At 39.4% G+C, this 22,622-nt stretch overlaps 1 protein-coding gene across 3 annotated transcripts in view; it reads right to left on the bottom strand.

The window, feature by feature from the left end:
• The window catches only part of MYLK (myosin light chain kinase), a 203,070-nt gene that overhangs the window by 102,158 nt on the left and 78,290 nt on the right, over positions 1-22,622 (bottom strand). For 2 of the 3 annotated variants that reach the window (XM_051787545.1, XM_051787544.1), the window contains exons 3-10: positions 19,264-19,471; positions 17,472-17,520; positions 14,710-14,875; positions 11,991-12,156; positions 9,169-9,205; positions 7,735-8,309; positions 6,137-6,340; positions 4,922-5,056 (exon numbers count right to left, since the gene is read on the bottom strand). In XM_051787545.1, the coding sequence (XP_051643505.1) occupies positions 4,922-5,056; positions 6,137-6,340; positions 7,735-8,309; positions 9,169-9,205; positions 11,991-12,156; positions 14,710-14,875; positions 17,472-17,520; positions 19,264-19,471 (1,540 nt within the window). The remainder of the gene's footprint in view (positions 1-4,921; positions 5,057-6,136; positions 6,341-7,734; positions 8,310-9,168; positions 9,206-11,990; positions 12,157-14,709; positions 14,876-17,471; positions 17,521-19,263; positions 19,472-22,622) is intronic. The other variant, XM_051787543.1, reaches the window with a different exon arrangement.

Raw genomic sequence — 22,622 nt, 5'->3', positions numbered from 1 at the left:
GTTGATGGTCAAAAGGAAAGATCAATATTGATTTCATTGCCAAAATAATTTCAAAACAGGACAAAGCTCTGGGGTTTCTAAGAAGCAGTTCTGTACTATGAGGATAAATTAAGTGATGCAACAGATTTTTCTCTCATCTCTGATTTTCAACACTGGCAAACTCAGAAGGCAGGCATTGTCTGTGCACTATCTATCTGCATAAAAAGTTGGGGTTTTTTGTTCCTTTATTTATAAGCCATCTGTTTGTTAAGTTAGCAAATTTTCTATTGCATTAATAATTGGTGTGAATATTCAATCAACTACCCAGAAAACTCCAATTTTAGAATAAACTCTCTCCACCTTTGTCACAGGTCACATATTCCTATTACTGGTTCCCTTGAGCTCCTTTTCACTCAGTTTACACACAGACTGTTGTAACTATTATGTTGAACCACATAGTTTTTGCATGTGGAAATAGCACTGTGCTCAAATATGTAGATGTAGAGCTAAAGCCCAAACACACAAAGTTTTCTGTAAGAGGACACTGGGCATTGGACTGCCTTCCTGGTCCAACTATGGAATATCTATCCTGTCTGGGATTCTGACATTCAAACTATTAGTGGGGCCAAATGATACAATGATGCCACATCAGAAATGCATTTGAGATAAAAGCTGCACCATCAAAACCAGAAAAATGCCTTTTTATTTCTGTTGTAAGTAAGCAAATGAATAGGGTAAGTGTTCTGTGTGGAAAAATAAAATGTAGACTCCTTCACCATGTCCTCAGATCTTGTCAGGGCTCTTTTTCACTCCAGCTCCCAACAACACTGTGGCTATTTTTCAGCAGTATTCACCAAATAGTGAATTCACTTACAGATCAGCCTTTTCATTAGGCCCCGGAAAAGAAACACAAGCGTATAAGCCCTTAGGAATAACCTGCAGCAAGATTCTAAGTTACATCCATAGTACTTATATTTTGATGTAATAAAAACAATACTCCCAGTAGTGAAATGTTCCCTTCTCCAGAGGCAAAACAGTCAAATCTCCACGACAGCTTGGCAGCAGGAACAATAACAAAAAATACCTTTCTACTGGCATGTTATGCCTGAAGAAAGGAAATTTTCCCCTGGCCCATTTATTAAAAGTTTTCTGGACAAATCACAAAGCTATCCTAAAACCAAACACTACTCAGAGAATTGTTATGCTAAAGTCACGATCATACTGTTCTTAAATTCAGAAGAAAGAGGTTCAATTCAAGTCTGTGAGAAAAAAAACAACTCAGAAAGCAATATGAATAGAAAGATACTTAAAATAGTAATACACTCCTTATTTCTGCAATTGAAAAAGAAGTTACCTGTAAAGTACTTAAAGAAGATGAAGTAAGTTGGAGTGACACACTGAAGTATTGTCAAGAGAGCACATGCAAAAAGTTATTTATAAGGCTTTGGTGAGGCCAGAACTAAAACATAAGAAGTTTACTTTCAGAGTATTTGCCAGTAAATCAGCAAAAATTCAGAAAGAAACTTAAAATAAAGGTAGAGTGAGAGCAATAGGGCAAAAGAACCATCTTGAAAAAGTTATAGAAAAGCTTTAATGGTAGAGTTGCAGAGAAGAGCTCTAATAAAATTCATAGTTCAGTCAGGTACACTTATTTGTGCAGTCTATGAATATGGAAAAAGTACTCATCCCCACAGATTCTGAGATGTAATTACAGACAATGCAGAGCACACACCATATACTTTTTGTCTCGGTTGACCTTAAAGAGAGGTCACTCTGCATAATGCTTGGAAAATGTTTGAACTCGTGTGTAGTCACAGCTGGTAAAAATTATTGGTATCTAAAGTAGTACTTCTACTTGTACAAGAAGTTATTGCAAGGCTTTTAGTTCTCTGGTGGTTTGGATTCCTTGGAGATTGCAGGAAGGCAGACTGGACACCATGAAGGCTGTTCAGTATCAAGGGATGGCCAGCCTGGAAGGAAGACTGTTCTGCTTTCTTACTTCCCCTTCTTTTTTTTCCTCCTATTTGTTTCTCAAAGCAGCCTTCTGTTCGTGTTTCTTCTGATGTGATAACTTGGCCTTTACACTCATTTCACCGAGATATACATCCTTTCCTCACGATTCTGCTTAAAAATTAATTCTGGCCTGTGATCGCTGTCATGCTTGGGAGATAATTTGCATTTGATATTTTCTAGTGAACTTTACCATCCTGTCCCGTAAGATTTTTATTCCTATGGAGTTCTGCAAAAGTGCTGTGTTTTGAACAGCAGTGTGGTTGCTCTCAGCAGGCTGCTTTTTCCTCTGTCGCAGCCAATCAGTTGTGAATATAAAAAGCTTTATATTCCAAATATGGACCACAGATGCTAACACATCTTTTTTAAAAACAAAATTTGTCTGCCTGCCTCAAATTATATACTGTGAATATACTGTTTTCTTCATATGGTCAGTTGATGAAAGACTCCACCAAAAAGCCACTGTTATGTCTGCTTGGAGTAATATTTCAGGACCAGACATACAACTTTCTCCTTTATTTGATCATGGATATAAATATGAGAAATTTGTAGTATACAGCTAGCTGCTAGACAGAAAGGAAATGTTTGCATTCAAATGGATATCAAAATAGCCAATTTGATCCTTAAGTAAAATAGTGATCCTAGGAGCGTACATGGAATTATCAACATTAAACAACTGTTTATAATCCATTCAAGTTTGTATCAAAATAGTATATAAACAGTTATTTCTCATAATCAGTTGCAAGACAGAAAAGCATTAAACTATAGTGATATGTTTTAGGAGTCTGGAATGAAAGTTCTGTGCTTGTGTCTTTAGAATAATATATGATGTCCCTGATTTTCATTATTATGATAGTTTCTGTTACTGAGACTCATGACTGCCTTTTGATTTAAGAGCAGAGTTAATACACTGACTTTTTACAGAACCCTGATGGTTTGAAATCCAACTAACTACAGCAAAAATCCACCTGTATTTTCCTCCTCATAATATTGATCCACCTGCAGTCAGAAGCTTGGATGCAATATAAACATGGTCATACCTGAACAGGGGCAGACTTATATGAGATCAGTGAGAAGAAAGGTCAGCGTAGAACAAACATCCTGAAAAAAGGCAGGGGGGCACAGTGCATCACAGAAACATGTTGCTTATTTATCTCTAAGCTGTATTTTTCAGGAGACAACAGTCTTCTAGTTAGCACAGCAGAACATGGTTACATAAATGGAGGCTGTTTTTGTGCCTGATAAACTGTAAGTCATTTGAAAATCAACTCAAAGTCAATCACCTGAGACAGGAAGATGCTCTCTGTGTGAAAATAACTGAGTATAAGTAGATCATTCAATGACTAAGGGAATACTTTATGACCAAGGATACTCTTTTATAAAGATAAAATGACTGATCCTGAGCTGCAAGACAATTCTTGCAGAGCCCAGCAATGATTCTACTCACATCTGCAAAGGAGGAACTTCAGAGTAGCCTTCAGACAGAGAAACAAATTTTGTCCAATGGGAGAGTGTCAGAACCTTTACTCACATGTTTTATGTTGTAAATAAAGCATTGGCCTTTCTATTCTAGACATGGGGTTATTAGGAAGGTGAACAGACCACGCTGTGGGAACATACCAATCTCAAGGTCATGGTTCATTTGCCCTGCCACCTTTTTCAGTTATCCCGCTTTGAATGACTAAAGAAAAACAGAGATCATGTGCAAATAATTAATTTTAAAATAATCCTGGAAGAAACATCTTTATGGCAAAGAATGCTATTCTTTGTTAATAATCACACACACACAGATAGACAGCCTGAGAGAGTCTGCAAAAAAATCAATTGCACTTCAGGAGTAAAAGAGGTAATCAAGGGTTAAGCTGCATAAATTTGTCGAGTGTTTAATAGACATGGCTTTAAATGGAAAGAGCCCTTAGCCAAAGCATGTAGTGCCTGGATTTCTGAAATCATTTGAAATCTAACCAAAACGCTGATGTTTGGGCCTAGCTCTGGTATTCAGAGAAAGTTAAGGGAACTTGACTGTTCAGTTGTGTAATGAGGGCAGGGTGGGAGATTATGCAGTCTGATAAAAGTAAAACATATTTTGCTTTTCAATTTATTTTTTTAGTCAGCTTTAGGCAAACATTAGAATCTCAAGGAACATATTTCTAGCAGAGAAGTAACCAGAAGAGCCATGGCTTCAAGACCTTGGGAAGGTAGCTGCTAATACCAATTATAACCTGCCCAGCTGATGGAAGGCTGGAATCAGGCATTGGTTTCCTTCCTACTGTAAAGAGGGATAGACTGCATTTATTTTGTTTAGAACTTATTATCCCTGCAGGATCACAATGCCAACCTGTTATGCTCAGAGCAGAAGCTCGTGCCAAAAGGGTGGGGGCAGCACAGGATTCAGCACAGGGCAGCAGCACCACAGATTTGTCACACATGGTGAGGGGCTGTTTGACACAGCCCAGGTAACTCACCTGGGCACAGCCTGGTCACCAGCACAGCACAGGCGTGTCACAGCTAGTGAGGGACAGTGTGACACAGCCCAGGACACTCACCTGGGCACAGCCTGGTCACCAGCACAGCACAGGCATGTCACAGCTAGTGAGGGACAGTGTGACACAGCCCAGGTAAAACCCACCTGGGCACAGCCTGGTCACCAGCACAGCACAGGCGTGTCACGGCCGGTGAGGGACAGTGTGACACAGCCCAGGTAAAACCCACCTGGGCACGGCCTGGCCCTGGTCCCCAGCGCTCCCTGCTGGGCACAGCGCGGAACTGCGGCAAGGCAGAACCTTCTCCAAGCACTCTTGGCGCACGGGATGTGAGCGTAAGTAAATTTTCTTCAGGTGCCCCGGGGGGTTGTATTGGGGTGATTTAGAGCGCTTTGTGCAGTATTCAGAGTCTACGGGTGTCAGGTGTTGCAGGGCAGGGGATTCCTTACCATTGAGAAGCCACGTGATGTGAGGCACAGGGACCCCTCCCACGCAGCACTGCAGCACGAAGTCTTGTCCTTCACTCACAGTGCAGCCTTTCAAGACACTGGAAAAGCATGGAGCGACCTCTTCAACTTTAGGCCCTTTAAAACCAAAATGAAAACAGGTCCTTTAATCAGCTTTAGCACTTAGCGACTTTTTCTATGTGTGCTTAGGTGACATGGCTGGGCTAACCATGGTGATATGTTTTAATGATTTTGAGCAGTGGCCTGGTATAAGAAAAGGGGGTTTTCTATTATCCACAAGGCAGGCATCGTCAGCCCTCAAGCTCTGTCTTAGGTGGTGGTTTTCTGTGCCAGAATCCACCATTTGCAGCCAATCACTGTAAGTGTATGCAGCATATTACCAGAGAGCTCAGCACAAGGAACAGGAAAGATAATTCTTCTCTGCTCTTGTCTGTCTTCTCCCAGTCCCCCTCCCAAATCTCCCCTGGCTGGCAGTGAGAAACAGGGAGACTTAAGGATGCAGTTTATAAGTCTCTCATGAGACAGAAAGAGAATATCTTGGGTATTCTAGTTTAACTTCAGGTACAGCAAAATGCTGCATAAACATGATCATGGATACAGGACAAAACCTAAAACCAGGTGTAAACATTAGAATTGAGGATAAGAATTGCTAGAGGCCAACAAATTTTTCAACCTAGTAAGACTAGTAAGACAGTGCCTTCAAGCTGAAAATAATTTGTCACTGGGACGTGTGCTTGAATTTAGCAAAATGCAATTCTCATTCCTTCCCTTTTCTTCTTATTAGCTTTACTGCACCGGATTGTTATGTGCTTTAAAAATATTTCAGATTTTCAGTGTTCTATAGAAGTGCTTAGCAACTTCAAAAGAATTAAATGCAGAACAACAAAATCTTTGACAACTTGAATTAAATACAAGCATCAATAGAAAACCCAAGTAAAGAATAGGCCTCCCTTGATACAAAACAATCATTAAGATGGTTTTAGCTGTACAAACAACAAAAAATGATAAGTCAGAAGGGAAACTGATGCAAAAACTGTCTTGCCAGCTGTCCCACACCACATTACTCACAGGGGTAGGAATCTGAATTAACCTGCATTGAGAAGTCAAATAAAAATCATGTGGTCACCACCCTCTGACAGTTTAAAAAAGCCCAGCCACAGTTTTCAAAGTGCAGATGGGCTCACGAGAGCTACTCACTCCTGACAGTAAACAACCAGCTGGTGGAAGTCTGGCCTTTGGCGTTGACAGCTGTACAGCTGTAAGATCCACTGTCCCTCAAACAGGCTTTCTTTAACCATAGGCAATGAATCCCATCTTCTTCATATATTTGAATATCTTCTCCAGCTTTAATAGGTCGACCTTCTTTGAACCACTGCAAGTCTGGTTTTGGTTTCCCTGAAACTAGACAATCAGGCATTTGGATTTTCATGAACAGGTATTCTCCTAAGTGTAATTCCATTATTTACTTTACTGTAAATTAGGTACAACTCGCACATACATAATTACAGAAACCTTAATGGACAATACACAGAACTATTGTAAAAGAAGACAGTTTGATGTCCCTGCTTTAGGTGGTGCTGTACCAACAGGCAGGAGGGCCTGTGAAAGCAACCCTGATCACTGTTTGCAGAGAGGATTCACAGGAGAGTTTCTTGGATTACTCATTAGAGTCCATTAGGGATGTTCCACTGTAACTCCCTGCAGACACCTTGCCCTTGCAGATAATTATGAGTTTGTGCTTTGGGTTCAGTGCCAAATGAAAAGGCATTCACTGGCTTCAATAAAAACTGAGTAATCTTTCTCTACAATAGGGACTACATTTCCTGCCTAACAGGATCATGGATTAGTTAAAGCTTGCAAAATGTTTGAGATGCTCTGACAGAAAACAATTCACGTTTTTAGTACTAATGTACCTGAAAAATAACCTATTCAAAAGGTGCCATGATCTTTGGAATTTTTTTGCCCCTCCTTACTCTCTGAGCTTCTGATATAAATTATCTTCCGTACTCATGGGGCAAGAACTATCAGGAAATGAAATAAATTACCATGGTTGTGTGTGTGATTTTTTTTTTTTTTTTTGCCTCCAGAGACATAAAATCCAATTTCTCTCTCATTTGTGGGAACACTTTAAGTGCAAATACAATTTAGAAAAAAAAATAGCAGAAAAATGCTTCCAAATTATTTTCTACTAAAATTGGAATAGAAAAAAAAAAAGATAAGTGTTCCAAATCTACTCCCCGTATTCAGCAAAACGCAGCTCTTGTTACTCTTCTGAGAGGGTTAAAACCTGGTCAAATTTTGTGGAGCAAACTCTAAATCTCCCTTTTAATTCTGACTTTATGATTTCAGCTGTTTGGAAGCACTCAGGTCAGGTTGACCAAATATGAGATGTAAAATTAGATGCCACAAGGGAAATGCAGTGACTAATTGTATTTCCTTATCTGATAAATTTTTTGGCTCAAGGGCAATCTAACTAATTACAGTTCTGGAAAGTGTACCATCCATTTAGTCTCTTGCACCTTCATATAGGAGGGCCTAAAACTACCTCCTAGAAAGAGCAGCAATGGTTATATCTGGGGAAACCCCAGCTGAGAGAGGAGATGGACACTGCAGTATGGGATGGTTTGAAAATTTCATTAAGACAAGTATTGTGGAAATAGCATTGGATTCTGCATCTATTTCCAACAGGCTTTAGGAGGAGAACTTGCTGAGAAAGAGGAATTGCTTCCCCATTTCCACACACAGAAGGGGAACCTGACTAAACCCAGGGCCTCTGATAACTTTCATCCCTTTACCTTTGCTCTTGAATTTAACCTCCTGGCCTTCTGATGCTTCCAGGCTCTGTGGATGGCTCTCAAACCGAGGGAGAATTCCCAGGGGCTCCCTCTTCTCCTCCGTTATGGCCTTCTGGGCTCCAGATCTGTTTTCTGCTTCTCTACTCCTTGGACTGGCTTGCCTTGTCAGAGGTGGAGTTTGTTGAGCTGACATCAGGAGCTGCACAGCCCTTTTCCTGTCTTCCCCCTGTCTCATGGAAGTGGCCTGGGGTTCTGCCTTTGGTTCTGGTTGCAGCTTGACAGCTTGAAGAGTGATGGTGCTTGAAGTTTTCTGCAAGACTGGAGGTCCCTTTTTTCCTTCTTTATGTTCTTGAGGAGACACTGCATTGGCTTCTTGGTACTGTCCCTGCTTACTTTCTTTGCCTTCTCTGGTGAAGTAAAAGGACTCTTTCTTTGCTGACACCCTGTCTTTGGTTTCAACCATGAGTTCTGTGCTGCTGCATTTCAGCTCTTTAGCAATCCCATTGCTAGTTGACTGTTTGAATTCTGAATTTTCAACAGTTTTAACAGCAAGTGTGGTTGGTTTTGATGGCATGCTAAAGAAAAATGAGAAGTTTACAGATATATGACACTGCGTAAAGACTAATTATTATCAGCACTGATATAAATGTGCAAGCCCTTAGCGAGAAGGTGAAATGAATAGCCTTTACATTCTTTCACACAGATGAGCATGGATAAAAGAAGCGGAGTGAAAAGCTTCATAAAATGCAATCAGGGCTCAGACACTGTGTCAGCTGAGGAATTTCTGGATACAGATCCACTGCTCAAGTTCTAACAGGTTTTGTGAGTCAGATACTAAACTTTCACACACTGCTTTAGATAGTCTAATTACACAAGACCCTGAATGACCATGATGTAACACTACTTCATGCTTTCATAAATTGAGGTCAGGTATAATTATGGCTCAAATATCACATAAAATAGTTCCCTCAAGGGAAATGAAAATGTACATTGTGCAGCAAATTTACTATTTCTAATTATGGTGTCTTATGATTCAAGTGATTTTAAAAGAGGACTGATAGGAAACTTGACCAAAGCCTAGAGAAGGGAGAGGGGGGTTTGGCAAATTAAAAAAAAATAAATTGGATGGACATGGCAATGTCAGCTATGGATTTATTAGGTGGAGTTTCTCAGAATTTTTGCTTTCCTGGACCAGACCAGAACTCTGTACTTCATAATGTTGCCACCAGTTCCACCAACTATTTCATAGGAGTCTACCAGGACAGCTGAATTTGGCAGTAAAAAAGAATCTCATTCCAAGTAAACATTTCCTAACTTCCAAATACAGACTGATCCAAAAATATTTATCACTTTGTGAGGAAACCTCATCCAGTAAATGTCAAAATTAATGCACTGCAATTAAATATTCTGAGAAAGTACTACATAAAAACATACCATGGTGGCTGAGCATATGTGTCAGTCTTATCTGGACCTCAAATAGAAAAGAAGAAACAGGTAACTTATACATATAATACTGTACATAATTCCATACATTTGAAAGATTTTAAGCAAAGTATATACTTAAGAACCTTCATTTTTAATCCAATGAAATCACGATTGACTGTCACCACACTGAAATTGGTATGGACCACAGCAAGCTGCTGAGCTGAAACACAAAGAGGTCTTGGTCCATACTGAGACATTTCTGGGTCATGTTCTCAAGTCCCTTGAGAACTGAAGGTTTTGTGAGCCTCAAAAGCTCTGTGTTGGGAGAGAGAAGTAAGGAAGAGATTCCAACTGGGAGGCAGCTCATCAAATCTTATGATAACTCCATAGAGATTGCAGAAGTGGAGAAAGACAAACCATCAATCAGTGCTGCCCCTGAGCATGCTTTCAGTGAAATTGCAGCTGTCCTCTGGCTAAAACACAAAACCGAACTAACAGTAGGAAAACCTCCCAAAACATGGGCCCACCTGTGAACATTCACCAACTCATTTGCTGTGTAGCAAGTGTTATCATGTTTAACATGAATAACACAAAAGCTAATGCATCACATTTTTTCACTTTGCAACACCACCAGGAAATCTGGGAGCATGGCTGAGCTATATTGATTTGCCAAGGTGCCTCATCAGCTGCACTGATAAAACTGAGCACATATTTGCCCACAGTCAGTCTCTCAGTATGTAATCCTCCAGGCATTTTCCCAAACCTTGACAGTATTTGTTTCTCTTGGGGGCAGCACGAGTTAATAAATAGTTGTGAGGAGAGAAATACCATTCCAGGTCAAATACCAACCACATCTCTCCATTTCCCCCTAATCAACACTTCAGGATGAAACTTGTTTTCTCCTGGTCAGATCAAAGTTGCACCTACGCTGTTGTCTACAAACTACAGTAGAAAAACATGTAATAATTAATTTGCAAAATAATGAATTTTTCAAGTCATCAATAAGCACTCCATAAAAATGCTTTCAGAGTCTCTGCCTCAGGGAAAAGACACAATCATATGGTGGATGATACCCTGATCTACACTGTGTTTTGCAAGCAAAAATCCACATCTAAATGCTTGGACTTGCCATACCATTCAGAGTGACCAAAAGAATCTATTTACATACAAACAAAAGTTGCAGTGGGAAAGGGAAATAACCCATTGACCTCACGTCAATAAACCTGTCAATAAACAGTAACAGAAATATAAAAAATAAAGCTGAAAACAGATTGGATAAATGTAGAAGAGGAAGCTGAATGGTTGCAAACAAGACAATAACATGCAACCCTGTCAATTAAAAAACTGTTTTCCTCCTCCCCCTCTACCTTCCTCTCTGTGAATTTGGAAAAAATGTAGCTACTGCGGCAAAAATATCTCTATGTGAGATTGCATGGATTTGAAAGAAAATGTAGTAATTCTGAGCTTCTTGACTGTCTGTTAGCATCTTGCAGCAACCCTGACGACCTGATTTAATTGATAATGAAAGAATTAGGTATTATATATTGTGGTTAGGTAAGTGGAATCATCCAATTAGTCAAGGACGTTGCAAAAGAGTGCCCTTTTTACTGACCTGTACTAATCCAAGAAAGAATGCCCACATTATTCAGAGATGTGGTCAGCATCTGAAGCAAACATACACCACAACTGACTTTGTGACCCCAGTTCTGCATCATCTCTCGAGGCAGATAGACCCATTACAGAACAGAAAGCTCACCACTTCAGGGGGAGCAATTAAGGATAGAGTTTCATGTTTAGAAAAAGACTTATTGAAAAAACCCAGCCTTTTCTATAAAACCTCCGTTGAATAGGCAAACTGTAGAAGCTTCCTCTACAATGCCTTCATCAGATTGGAACCTACAGGTAAAAAGTACAGCTTTAAGTTATATAAAGGTTCTGAGCATATATTGTGGTTCTGAGCATCCCAAATGTTAATGCCCTTGTTATTTATATTATTGATACCTTACAGAGTGCCAGCATTGATGTGAACCTAAAAATCTTGCAACAAAAAATTACCCCACTGATCTTATGACTGCAGCTGAAGCCAGCAGCTGTTGATTGGATTATTTAACTGCATCCATTGACTCCTTACCCACAGACTGAAGAAATTCTCTTTAGTGTGGTTGCTGAAGGCTGTATTTTGAGGCTATTGTAAAGGGCACCCTAAGAAGTATCAAACTGCAAAATGAACTGTATATGATAAAGCATATACAGAATAGAATGTCCTAAACTATTTATGCAAAGACACTTGTTTCCTTTACAAGCAGTGAAATAGGTGGGGTCGGGAGCTGAGAAGCCTAAATTTTAATCTCATTAAGCTGTTCTTTACAGTCTAGAGTTATGATTCTTTACTTTACTTCCCTAGTTCTACAAATATAGAACAATTTTTTTTCCCAAAAGAGAGTTGGTATAAATGTGCATCTGGTGCTAGTATTCAAGAAGTACAAAATTAATTACTGATTACAATGACAAGTGAAAGGCTTCCATTTGCTGAAATGAAAATCTATATTCAAAACATATAAAAGTCCAAATCATAGTAAAAGTGAAAACTCGGTTTTAAAGAAAGTTGTTACAAAGCACTTCAATAGCCTTTTTTTTCCACTGAACCAACGCAATGTTTACAGCTGCAGCACATTCCAGGCTACCACAGTATCATTTAAGGAAGAGAGAAAGAGGAAGACAGTGGGGAAAAAGTGAATGTTTCTTGTGGATATACTGAGAACACAACCAGAAATATTTTAAAGGAAGGTCTGTGGTTCACTTTTGTCTCTCCTGCAAACTCTTTGCTGTACCTTGCACGGTGAGCTCTGCAGACACAGATGCCTTCCCAGCGCTGTTTACCACTGTGCATGTGTAAATTCCCGAATCAGCAAGCTGAACATTTTGGATTTCCAGGAACTGGATGCCTGTTTTCTCGTACATGTTGAAACGCTCATTTTGCTGCAACTGAGTATCACCCTGCAAATGTCACAAGACACCATGAGACAGACAGCTATTGTTAAGAGAAGGGGAGCAAAAATTTGTTTGGTAAAACACCAGGTCAAAATGCCTTTCTCCTACTTTTTAGCCAGATTCCTTCTATGAATAATACTCATATGGTATAAACAAAAAACTGTGTCCAAAATTCTGTAATTCATGTCTGCAGGAGACTGTTTTTTCCCTCTCTTTTGTCATCTCAGTTTAGTTTTGGCTTTTCATTATTTATTATACCCATATTCCTAGAAAAAATTCTTTTCACTCTATGTGGGCTCAAACCAGTTTTGTCTTCATGCTTGTTCCAGGAAATCAAACATCTTCTAATAAAAAAATCAAATGCTTGTAAGTAAAAGCTTCCAAGTTGGAGAGTAGTTCTCTATCCCTCAATAGCTCTTTTAAACTGTGTCACTTCAGAAAGTGCAAAAAGATTCTGCATAAGAGGACCTCATCCATGGCCAGGTGGAGGTGGCAGAAAGTTCTAGGTATACTAAGAGATGCATTGCTGCAACACAGCTCCTTTGCAGCCCCATACTAGAGTTATATCCAAAGATATGGCTTTGAGATAGGAATAAATGCATGTAGTTCTATGCTCTCTGTTATACAGAGCAGGTGATCAGAATGATAATTTTTCCCTTTACATTCTACAAAATAATTGACCACTCAATTTGCTCACTCATTTGTGAGCAAATAAGTGGTTCTGCTTCAGCACCAGCCACTAAGGACAAGTGCCTTGCTATCAGGCACCACAGCTTCTCCCATCCTAAGTTTAGGAGACAAAAGCAAACAAATCTACAATTTGTAGGGCTTTGGTCAGTAAATATTTGGGGAACATTACACTGTTTACAAACACTGTCATTCTTGAATTCTATCAACCTGCTGCTATCTGGGTGCTGTAGGTCCTAAAGGAATTAAAAACTAGTTCACATCGGGGGGGGGGGGGGGGGGTTAACTGATAATACAGAAGCTTCTGTTCTTTGCAAGTTAACAAGTAAGAAAATTGGAAAGAAAACGATAAGCAGAGTAAGACATTTACACAAAGGCTTATTCATCAGTTCTGAAAAGTGTCATTTTAACTGCTGATAAAGCTTCCACGCTGCAAGGAAGGTGGTCATATGTTGTCTCTGCAGTAGCCATGTGGTCCAGCAGTCATGGAATTTCATTTCCAAGAGTGTCTGAGGCAGAGCTGAAACACCCACCACTCAGCAGGACCCTGCAGTGCTGTCCTGATATGACCAGTTGTAGGCCTGAAGTTGTTCACAGGTAGCCAAAGCACATGCATGAATACCAGTTAATCCATGCCTTATGAACAGGGATGCAAGGACAGGATTCACAATAACAACCTTCCAATAAAGCTCTGATAAAGAGCAACTACACATTTGCATTTTAAAGGCATATGGACTACAGAAAAAACTTCGTGGTGTTTAAAATAGATACTAAAATAATATTATGAAAGTGTGAAGAAAACCAATTTAACCAAAAGCAATGGATTGAGGGTAAGTTCAAAGGAGTGAACTGGGTGTCTGCAGGCCAGCAATGGTATCACTACTGAACCTCCAAACAACACAACTCTGGTATTTTACAGAAAAATATATGCAGAACCTGCAAGTGTTAAAATATGTTTTTTAGGGACATCAGTATGAACAGAACATATGGGGCTGCTAATAACAAGAACTTTACTTACTTCTCCTTCAAATCAGAGAATGAATGCCAGATTATAGCATTAACGCATTATAGAAGCTGACAATCAATACCAAAATGTAAAATATAACCTCCAGCAAAAAATGTATGAAGAAGTACCAAAGTGTAGATCCAAACTGCTGGACTGGTAGTCCCTGCTTCCTGCTTACCACACAGCCCTGAATAAAGAGAACCGAATAACAAATCCTGTTTTGCATGGAGCTTCATGGCTGGAAACCCTGACCGAGTGTGGTGGGACTGGAAGCAGGCTGTTGTGGAGCAGCTGCAGTGCAGACTGTCCTGAGAGCCAGCAGGTCCCAGAGAACTGCCAGCAGCTGGAAGGAGCAGCAGACTCCAGGTGGAGCTGCCAACTCAAGGAGATGTCAATGAGTTCTCCCACAGCAAGAGGCTGCTTGTTTTCAGATATGTGCCCTGGCATTCTTGTATTACAGACAAGGATAAGTCTAGAATAAAGCAGATGATGACTTGGAAGCATTTCCGTGTTCTATGAGCAATTTTTCTGTTTTGTTTTTTTTTTATGGTTTCTTCCCCTCCTCCTCCCCTCATCCACCAAAAATCTTAAGACACCAGGAGAAAATCTAGATCTTCTTTGGTGCTTTCAGATGATTTTTTTGGTACAAATATTTTCAACAATGAGACAGATAAAGGAGAATTTTATACTGAGAAAGAACACTATTATCTTTTGTGAGTTTATTCAGCATAAAAAATGAGGAAAAATACCTCTCTCCTTATATGTAAATTCTCAAGAGGAATATTTTAAGTGTCAAGTGCATTTCCTTCTTTCAACTCACAAAATTTCAAAAGAGAAGAAAACATAAATTTTTGGGGAAATCATACCTTAAACCAAGTTACTTGAGGCTGAGGTCGTCCTGTTATTTTACACGAGAATTTGCCTGTTTGGCCTTCACGCACAACAACTCTATTGGGTTTTGTAGCAAACTTAGGTGGACTTTCTCCCCAGATGCTTGGCCTCTGCTCCACAGATGGAACAGCAAGTCTTCCCCTGGAAAGGCAATTTACATTCTGGTTTTACAGAAGAACTGGAAGCTGTTGTGGTTAGAGCACACATCAGGTAGCATTTTAGGCCAGCGGTCTGCCAACAAGGGTATATAATTGGTGGCAACCAAGGCTGTAGTTACTCCATATTTTTTTTGGCCAATGGAAGAAATGGAAATGCTGGTAATTACTGCTTTTGACTCCTCATGCAACTAAATAATATTATGCTAGGTACTGTAATCTATCATATGCATAACAGATCTTGGGGACATTTTCAGTTACTTATAAGCAGAGCTGGGCAAACCAAATGATAGGAAACACTGTATGCATTTAGTTTTTCCCATTTTCTGTTTCTTAGTTGCCTTCCTAATAGATTATTTCTGCAGACTTGTTCACTGTTCACTGTTTTTTATCATGTAATTTGTTTTGCTATTGAGTGCAATGACATAGTAATTAATTTCTGATTTATGAATCAGCACTTTGTTTTTGCAACACTTCTGACATGTCCTGGTAAATATTTTTGGTTTGGGGAAGAATTTTGTTTGTAATCTCATTACTGCAATGTTTGCAAAGCAAACATGAAGAAGGCACAAAACCAAAGTACACCCATCTCGGGTGAATGACTGTTAAGTGTAAATGCCCAACTCTACTTACATGGCTGGCACAGCTGGCAAATGACAGGTGGAATGAAACTAGAGTGGCATCAGTGACTGCAGTCCAAAACCATAAACAGTTACACAACCATAAAACATCAAGCAATATTATAGGATGAAAAAATAAAAAAGATGCAACGTCAGGTCTGTTAATGTCAATGGGAACACACTCACTCTTTGCTCTGAAGCCTTGGTACAACAAAGACACATTAGCAGATGGCAGATGGTGATTTCTTTTCTTTTTTTTTTTTTTCTTATGTTTAATTTCAAGCAAACTGAACCATTTTCAAGGCCTTTGTTTCCAGATGGCCCTTTGCCACATGCAAGTAAGATGTGTCAATACCTCACCATTCCTACCAGGTGTCAGATACTAACAGAGACCTCATTGCCTCAGTCCAAGGTGCTGCCAAGACATGATGGTTGCCAGAAAGGCAGCTTGAGGTGTCTAAGTAAGAGATGATACCATAATGAAAGGGTTTACATGGACAACAGGACCAGGAAGAAGTATTGAGAGAGAAGGATGACTGTAATATGCTAAAATGAAAATTGCTTTATCATATAATTGAATATCTGATAGCTTTTAATGTCGTCTTCCTCATGGTACCACTAAAGAAGGGTATAAATGTGTATTAAAGAAGTCTTTTAGTGACCATCTTTAGGGTGTTTTAGGTTCCTATAGTTATATATCTGTGCACATATACTAACTCATTAAAAGAAAATCACCTACTAGCTGGCCTGCAGCTTTCTGGTTGGTTCCTAAACATGCACAAATGGAAATGTATATTTTTTTTCTTTTCCCCTTTCCCCATTTATGTAAAGGCATAAACTTGCCATACCATAAAATTATTAATACTGAACAGGAGCAAAACATGGGAGCATGAAAAATGAGGACAATCACTCTAACTCTGTGCAATGCAGTGGATTAGGATTGTGCTTTGTAAAGTCTGAATGTACAACAAAACATAACAGCAAGCTTAACTGTCCTTTCTTGCTTTGATTATTTGTCCTGCATGTATTTCTGCAGCACATTTACAATACAGACTTTATCATGTAAAAGCCTTCCTGATTATTTACCATTTTCTTTTACTTAACCATTTTCACTATTGTAATCTCAGTTAATTTTAAAATTCAAAACAAAGATAAACAATGTTCATATCAGTGATGAAATTAAAATCTTCAGTTGTAACTATCTGTATTCTGATCACTAACGTAATCAGAAACATGGATTTTTGTCTATATCCAGGGAGACTCATTGCCAGGGACGTGAATCAGAAAAAATTCTGCTTAAATTCAAACTACTTATAAAACAAAATAATTCAGCTCTTGGAAGAATTAGGTCTGAGGTTTTTAAAACAGTGGCATTCACTTAATTGTAAATGTTTACTGAAGTGCATAAAGTACATGACAAGAAGTAGACTATTTTATGTGCCAGCTTAGATCACCCCATCGGCCCATTCTTGGTACCAGTTATTCCAAACCAGAGCATTTATTTCTTCCGGACTACAGTTTACCTGCTGTGTTGCTTGGAAATATTTAAATTCTGTGTGAGAGAAGGCTGATTTCAGTTGCTTTTATTTCTTACTGACGACTCTTAAAGCAGTATTTGCTCTGTCTTTATAAAGAGACTGTCAGGTCATGGAAGTTTTGGGGAAGGATTTCTGAGTATCAGAGAGCAGAGACAAGAGAGTGCAATATCACATCAGAGGACGGTGCAATATTGCAGGTATCAGCAGGATGTTCTGTTTTCAGCCAGATTAATTCCTCAGTCAGCATGTGGGAGCACTAGCTGTATCCTCACAGTCTCAACCATTTTGCTAACCCTGCAGCTCTCATGGTAGCTATTCTGCTTGGGATAAATGGAGATTTTCAGAAAGAGTAATTTTACTTGTTTTCTGACCAAAATATATTAAAGTGTCTGGCAAACAATATCAAAGCCATTGGACTTCTTACCCAGGGGTTTTGGCACTGGATGGCAGGCTGTATTTCATCAAGGAGCTTCCTGTAACATAGGATAGAAAAACGGGAAGTCAGAAGCTTTGTCAAGACCATTGGGAATTACAGACACTAAAGACTATGTAAAATATGCATTTCTACAGGTTTCAAACGCAAAGGAGAAATGCAACATTTGCAGTGTAAGGTTATGTCATCTGTAGTCTCAAAGTTAGGCTCTCCAATTTCAAAAACAAGCTTTAGCACAGTTACTGTCTACTTAGTAGTAACAACACTGCAGAGTATTAATGCAAAAATATTTTTAAACAAGTGAATGAAACACTATGTTTAATTTCTACAGTGCAGCACTAATTCGAATTAAGATAGCAAAAGAAGGTTTTTGGACTGTGAAAGAAGTCTTTACTTGTTTGGGTTTTCAGCCCCATGCTAGCCCACACCACCTTTTCTGTAAAGAAAACAAATCTTCTCCCTTGCTGCCGAGCGCAGGAGGGAGATCCCTGCGCAGCCGTGTAATCCCAGCGCCACCTGGTGCACACAACGCCCGGGGAGCTTTGGGACCGACCTGGGAGAGACCCAGAGCCGCAGCATCAAACAAACAAGTCTGATGGCTGTGAAAAAAATACTTGTTCTAGAACCTTATAAGAACCCACATCACTGTCAGACAGGACAGCCATGCAGATGGAAAGACTGGATCGTGTTTCAGTAGCATTTGTCAAGTAACAGTCGGCCTCACACAGGTATCTTTGCTGAGAAGAGAAAAAAATCTGTGCTTTGCTATCTTGATGCATAAAGGGATTTTTAGAATAAGGACCATATAATTCTCAAACTCTGAGAAATTCAGTCATTGGGTACTGCCTTGAAGTTTCTTTTAAACTGCATCAAAGCCCAGGTCAGAAAAACTGATATAAAAGCAGCTTTAAAAAAATCTTCCACCTCCATGTAAATTATCACTCATAAAGTTGTCATGGCTTAAAACTAGGGGCATAAAAGATTTTGCATGATTTTTACAACAGAAGGCATTAATAATCATGCCCAGATCTATACATATTTCAGTATGAACTCTGATGATATCTGTTAGAGATTTTGACTGTGAATAAACCTAAATGCCGATTGCTTCAGGAATGCTTCAGATTTTTTTCTTTGCTTCAAGAATTCAACACAAAGTTGTGACCAGAGAGGTCGTGACATTCAACAGATCTCTGACATGACCAAATTGCAGTACAATTGATTTCAATCCTTCCCTGGCTTTGTGTCACTCTTTAAATTTTACATTTGGCAGTTTGCAACTATCTAATATGCAGATGTTCTCTTAAAAATTCCTGGGTTTGATCTTGGCTGTTTCCCGTGTGACATTAAGCATGTGATTACAACCAGGCGTGCAGCTGAGCAAATGGCAGCGTGCATGGAGAACCCCAGAAACCCACTGATTCAGTGTGCCTATTTGTGAGGCAACCAAGATGGCCACAGTTTTTACTGCCTGAGAGAAAATGTTAAGTTTCCAGGCCTTTGTTTCTGTCCTGAGTGGTGACTTCCATGAAAATTACAGAGTTCATAGCAAAATCTGTAAAGCTAGGACTTGTGTTAGCTGGGCATCATCATACACACCTCAAACTGAACACACACTTTATCCAGCGGCAGACATTTAGTTCCCTGAAAAATGCCTTAAAATGGGAAGTTTCTCTTGCCCCAATAAGAAAACACAAGTTGTGATTTTAACTAGACAGTTTAACTCAGCTTATTCCTTTAATTAAACTCTATAATCATCACTGCAGTAATGTAAGTATCCTCTTACCTTCCACTGTCAGTTCCACAGTCACTTGACGAACCCCACCATCATTTGCAGCCTCACAGGTGTATTTACCACCATCACCTTCCTGCACACCTTTGATCACCAAGCTGAACACCCCCCGAATGCTGTGGTCCATGACATAATGGTCTCCCTCTGGGACAGGATGCCCATTTCTGTACCATGTGATCTGGGGCTCAGGGTATCCTCTGACCTGGAAAGATGTGAGAGAGATGGAGAAAGAAGGTAAACTTAACAGATGATGACATCAGGAAGAAATGTCGGACATTTAGCAATGCAGTGGAAAGTTCTTGACACGGGAGCTGTTAAACACATATTCTTTGCAAGCCAAATGGCAGAACATAGTGAAATGAAAAAACTCTTGGATAAGTCAAACTTAAAATCATAAGACTAGTCAGGCAGATAGATACCTATGCAGAAAATCTTCCCACTTCTATGGTTTCTCCACAGAAACAAAGTGACAGCGCCGATGAAGAATCCTTACCCTGGGTCCTCACTGTTCAGAAACTGAAGGGCAATAGTGCTACTACACCTCTAAGTATGCAAGACTACAAGGTAGCCAGACCAAAAATTTCTAGTATGATTGCCAAGGATTGGGCTTATAATGTTAATGTAATGAGATATAGTGGCTCCTGACAATATACAGGCAAGAAATGCAGACACGTATCAAATTTTGCCTTGATCTTTAAAAGCAGAAGATAAGGAGTTGCAATTTATGAAAGTGTCATTAAGGGTCATTCTCATATTATGGAGGGAGGGAGACTATAAGCACCTACACATATTCACACAAAAACACTACTCAAACAGCTTTGCGGTCTACCCAAAAGAAGAATTTTCAAAAAAATGAACCAGCCGTGCGTTCATTAAATATTAATATATCCCTTCCTGCTATGGCATTAATGATACCTTCAGATTTGCAGACAGATCCTCAGTTGGTATAACTGAGAATTGAGTTATTGATTTCAACTGAGCTGTTGCAACTCGATGAGGATCTGTGTGTTTCTTTTGCAAAAAAAAAAAAAAGGAAAGGGAAAAGCAGACATACACCAGTTTCCACCAACAAAATGACTACTCAGGCAAAGGTTCTTCTTCTGCTGTATGAGAGATCCCATCCCCTTTGAGGGTCACTTTACTATGTGTTAATTGTAAGTTTCTCCAGTCATCATAACAACTCCTGACTGCAGAACTTCTCTCCTAACCCCCACTCTGATATGTTCACCCCCCATCTTCCAACTCTTTGATCCTTTGCCTACATGTCATGAAGTAACTGAGTGGATCAAGATGAGCTGGGATGAGTAATAGTTGTGGCTGTGTTTGCTCACTGGGAAAGAAGTACTGTTGCATTCTGAACTACATTATCAAATTTTGGCAACTGAACAGGAAGTCCCTTCAACCTCCAGGTGGGCAAAATATTGATGATCTATCTTGATTTGAAGAAGGCTTGGTTGTGGCTTGGGCGAATTCCTCCCAGCATTCTCCTCTCAGTTTCCAATCCTCTTTTCAGCTCTGCTTTCTCTGACTGCACAGCACTTACTTTCCAAATTAAAATCTTTAACCAACCAACCTTACCCATTCCTAGGTTCTCTTCTTTCAAAACCTTTCATTTTTAATCCAGCCCCACCTCTCTCCAGCTGGGTTTCTCATCTGCTGGAGCTTAACCTACAGCTGTCAGAAATTTTTCTCTTTCCTTTAATTCTCTAGGTATCAGTTCAGAGAAATTAATTTTGCCAGTGATGTGATGACCTTTTCTTCCTGACACTACTTACTCAATATAAAGGACATTAATGTTTGCCAAGTGCATGAATATGCTGAATAAGCTGAAGAAACTTTCCACTTTGGTACAAACTTCTCCAGTTCTTTCTGAGTCTGTCTTTACCTAAGCAAGAGCCATGTTCCATGAAGAATAAATTGTGGGATCCTGCACATTGAGAGCTGATTCCTGTTTAAAAAAACCTGCAGCATCTTTCTAAAGCCATTTTGTGGCCATGCCTTTTCTTTTCTGTGCTTTCTGTAAAACAACAGCTCCCACTCAACCCAGAATTCTAACCCTTCTCCAGCAAATTGGTTTAGTGCTTACTCAGAGCACAGGCTCCAAGGAATATCTTTCTCAGCACAATTCATTTTCAGAAAAAGGGAATTGTGAAGCATCAATATGAGATTGTTACAGTACTGTAACTCCTGTTAGTTGATAATGTGCTCACTGGCACAGAAAGTACTTGTACCAAATAACTGCTTCTTACTATTAAGTTGTCAATGCCCTTGTACTCATCTTTTCATTCTAGATTAAGAAACCAACAGAGAGATTAAGTGATTTACCCAAAGAGTTACTACCTCTCATTTTTACTTCACTAAATATTAAGATTTCCTTGAAATATTTGAGGTAAAATGGCTTTCAAACTGTTACATCAAGTAATACAATACAGTAAAATGACAGAGTAGCACTTGAATGATGTGAAGGCAGAACCACCTTTTCAGTGCATTACATCACAACCCCTTCACTAAAATCAGTCTAACCACATCTGTTTACAGCTGCTGAGATTCTGGCCTGTGAATGCAAGTCATCAATTACACATCACTTAATATATTTACTGGTTTTTTCCAGTTCACAGTAATTCTTTCTGGTGTTTTCGTTGTATTGTTCAACCCAGCTTCAAAGCTCCCAAGTATTAACATTCCATCAGTTATCCCAGGGAACAACTGGGGTCGAAGCAATGGGAAGTACCTTTCTTCCTTTTCCTTTTTGTTTTATAATATTCTTAAGTCCCTCTTGGACCACATGAGGCCATTTTTAGCTGACCCCTCAAGCTCTGGTATACCATTATAAGTGTCCTTCCAGTATCACATGACTGAGGCTACAATAAGTATTTTTCCATTTCTTCTATGTGTGTTTATTTTATGTCTGTGTTATTTTGTTCATCCACACCTCTACACTGAGGAAATGCCACACCGAAAATTACAAACACAGGCAATCAGCATGCCATTTCCTTCCAAAAGTTTGAGTCATTCCCTTCCCAAACTCCGATTTTTTTTCTTTCATTTTTTGTCAAAAATGAATTGATGGGAAAGCAGAAGTTTACAGAATTGCTCTGTTGCAAGGATTTATTTCAGGTTTGGGTTTGGAATGTGTTTCAAACTGAGCCAGACCTCTCTGAAATACATAGTCTTGCCATAAAAGTGTCAGGGACCCTTAAACAAATCACTGGTTACTGGGTTTTGATCCTAATGGATCAATTCCAGAACTGCAGCAGGTTTTATATTCCTCCCAACCTTTCCAGAGCTCACTAAAAACATCTGCCTTGAATAAATCCACAGCAAACAGAAATTTATCTGCTTATTTAATGCCC

The sequence above is a fragment of the Manacus candei genome, unplaced genomic scaffold (genome assembly GCF_025592945.1).
Source record: "Manacus candei isolate 608988 ecotype Guabito, Panama unplaced genomic scaffold, ASM2559294v1 h1tg000023l, whole genome shotgun sequence".
NCBI lineage: Eukaryota > Metazoa > Chordata > Aves > Passeriformes > Pipridae > Manacus > Manacus candei.
This window is presented reverse-complemented; position numbering and strand designations above follow the sequence as displayed.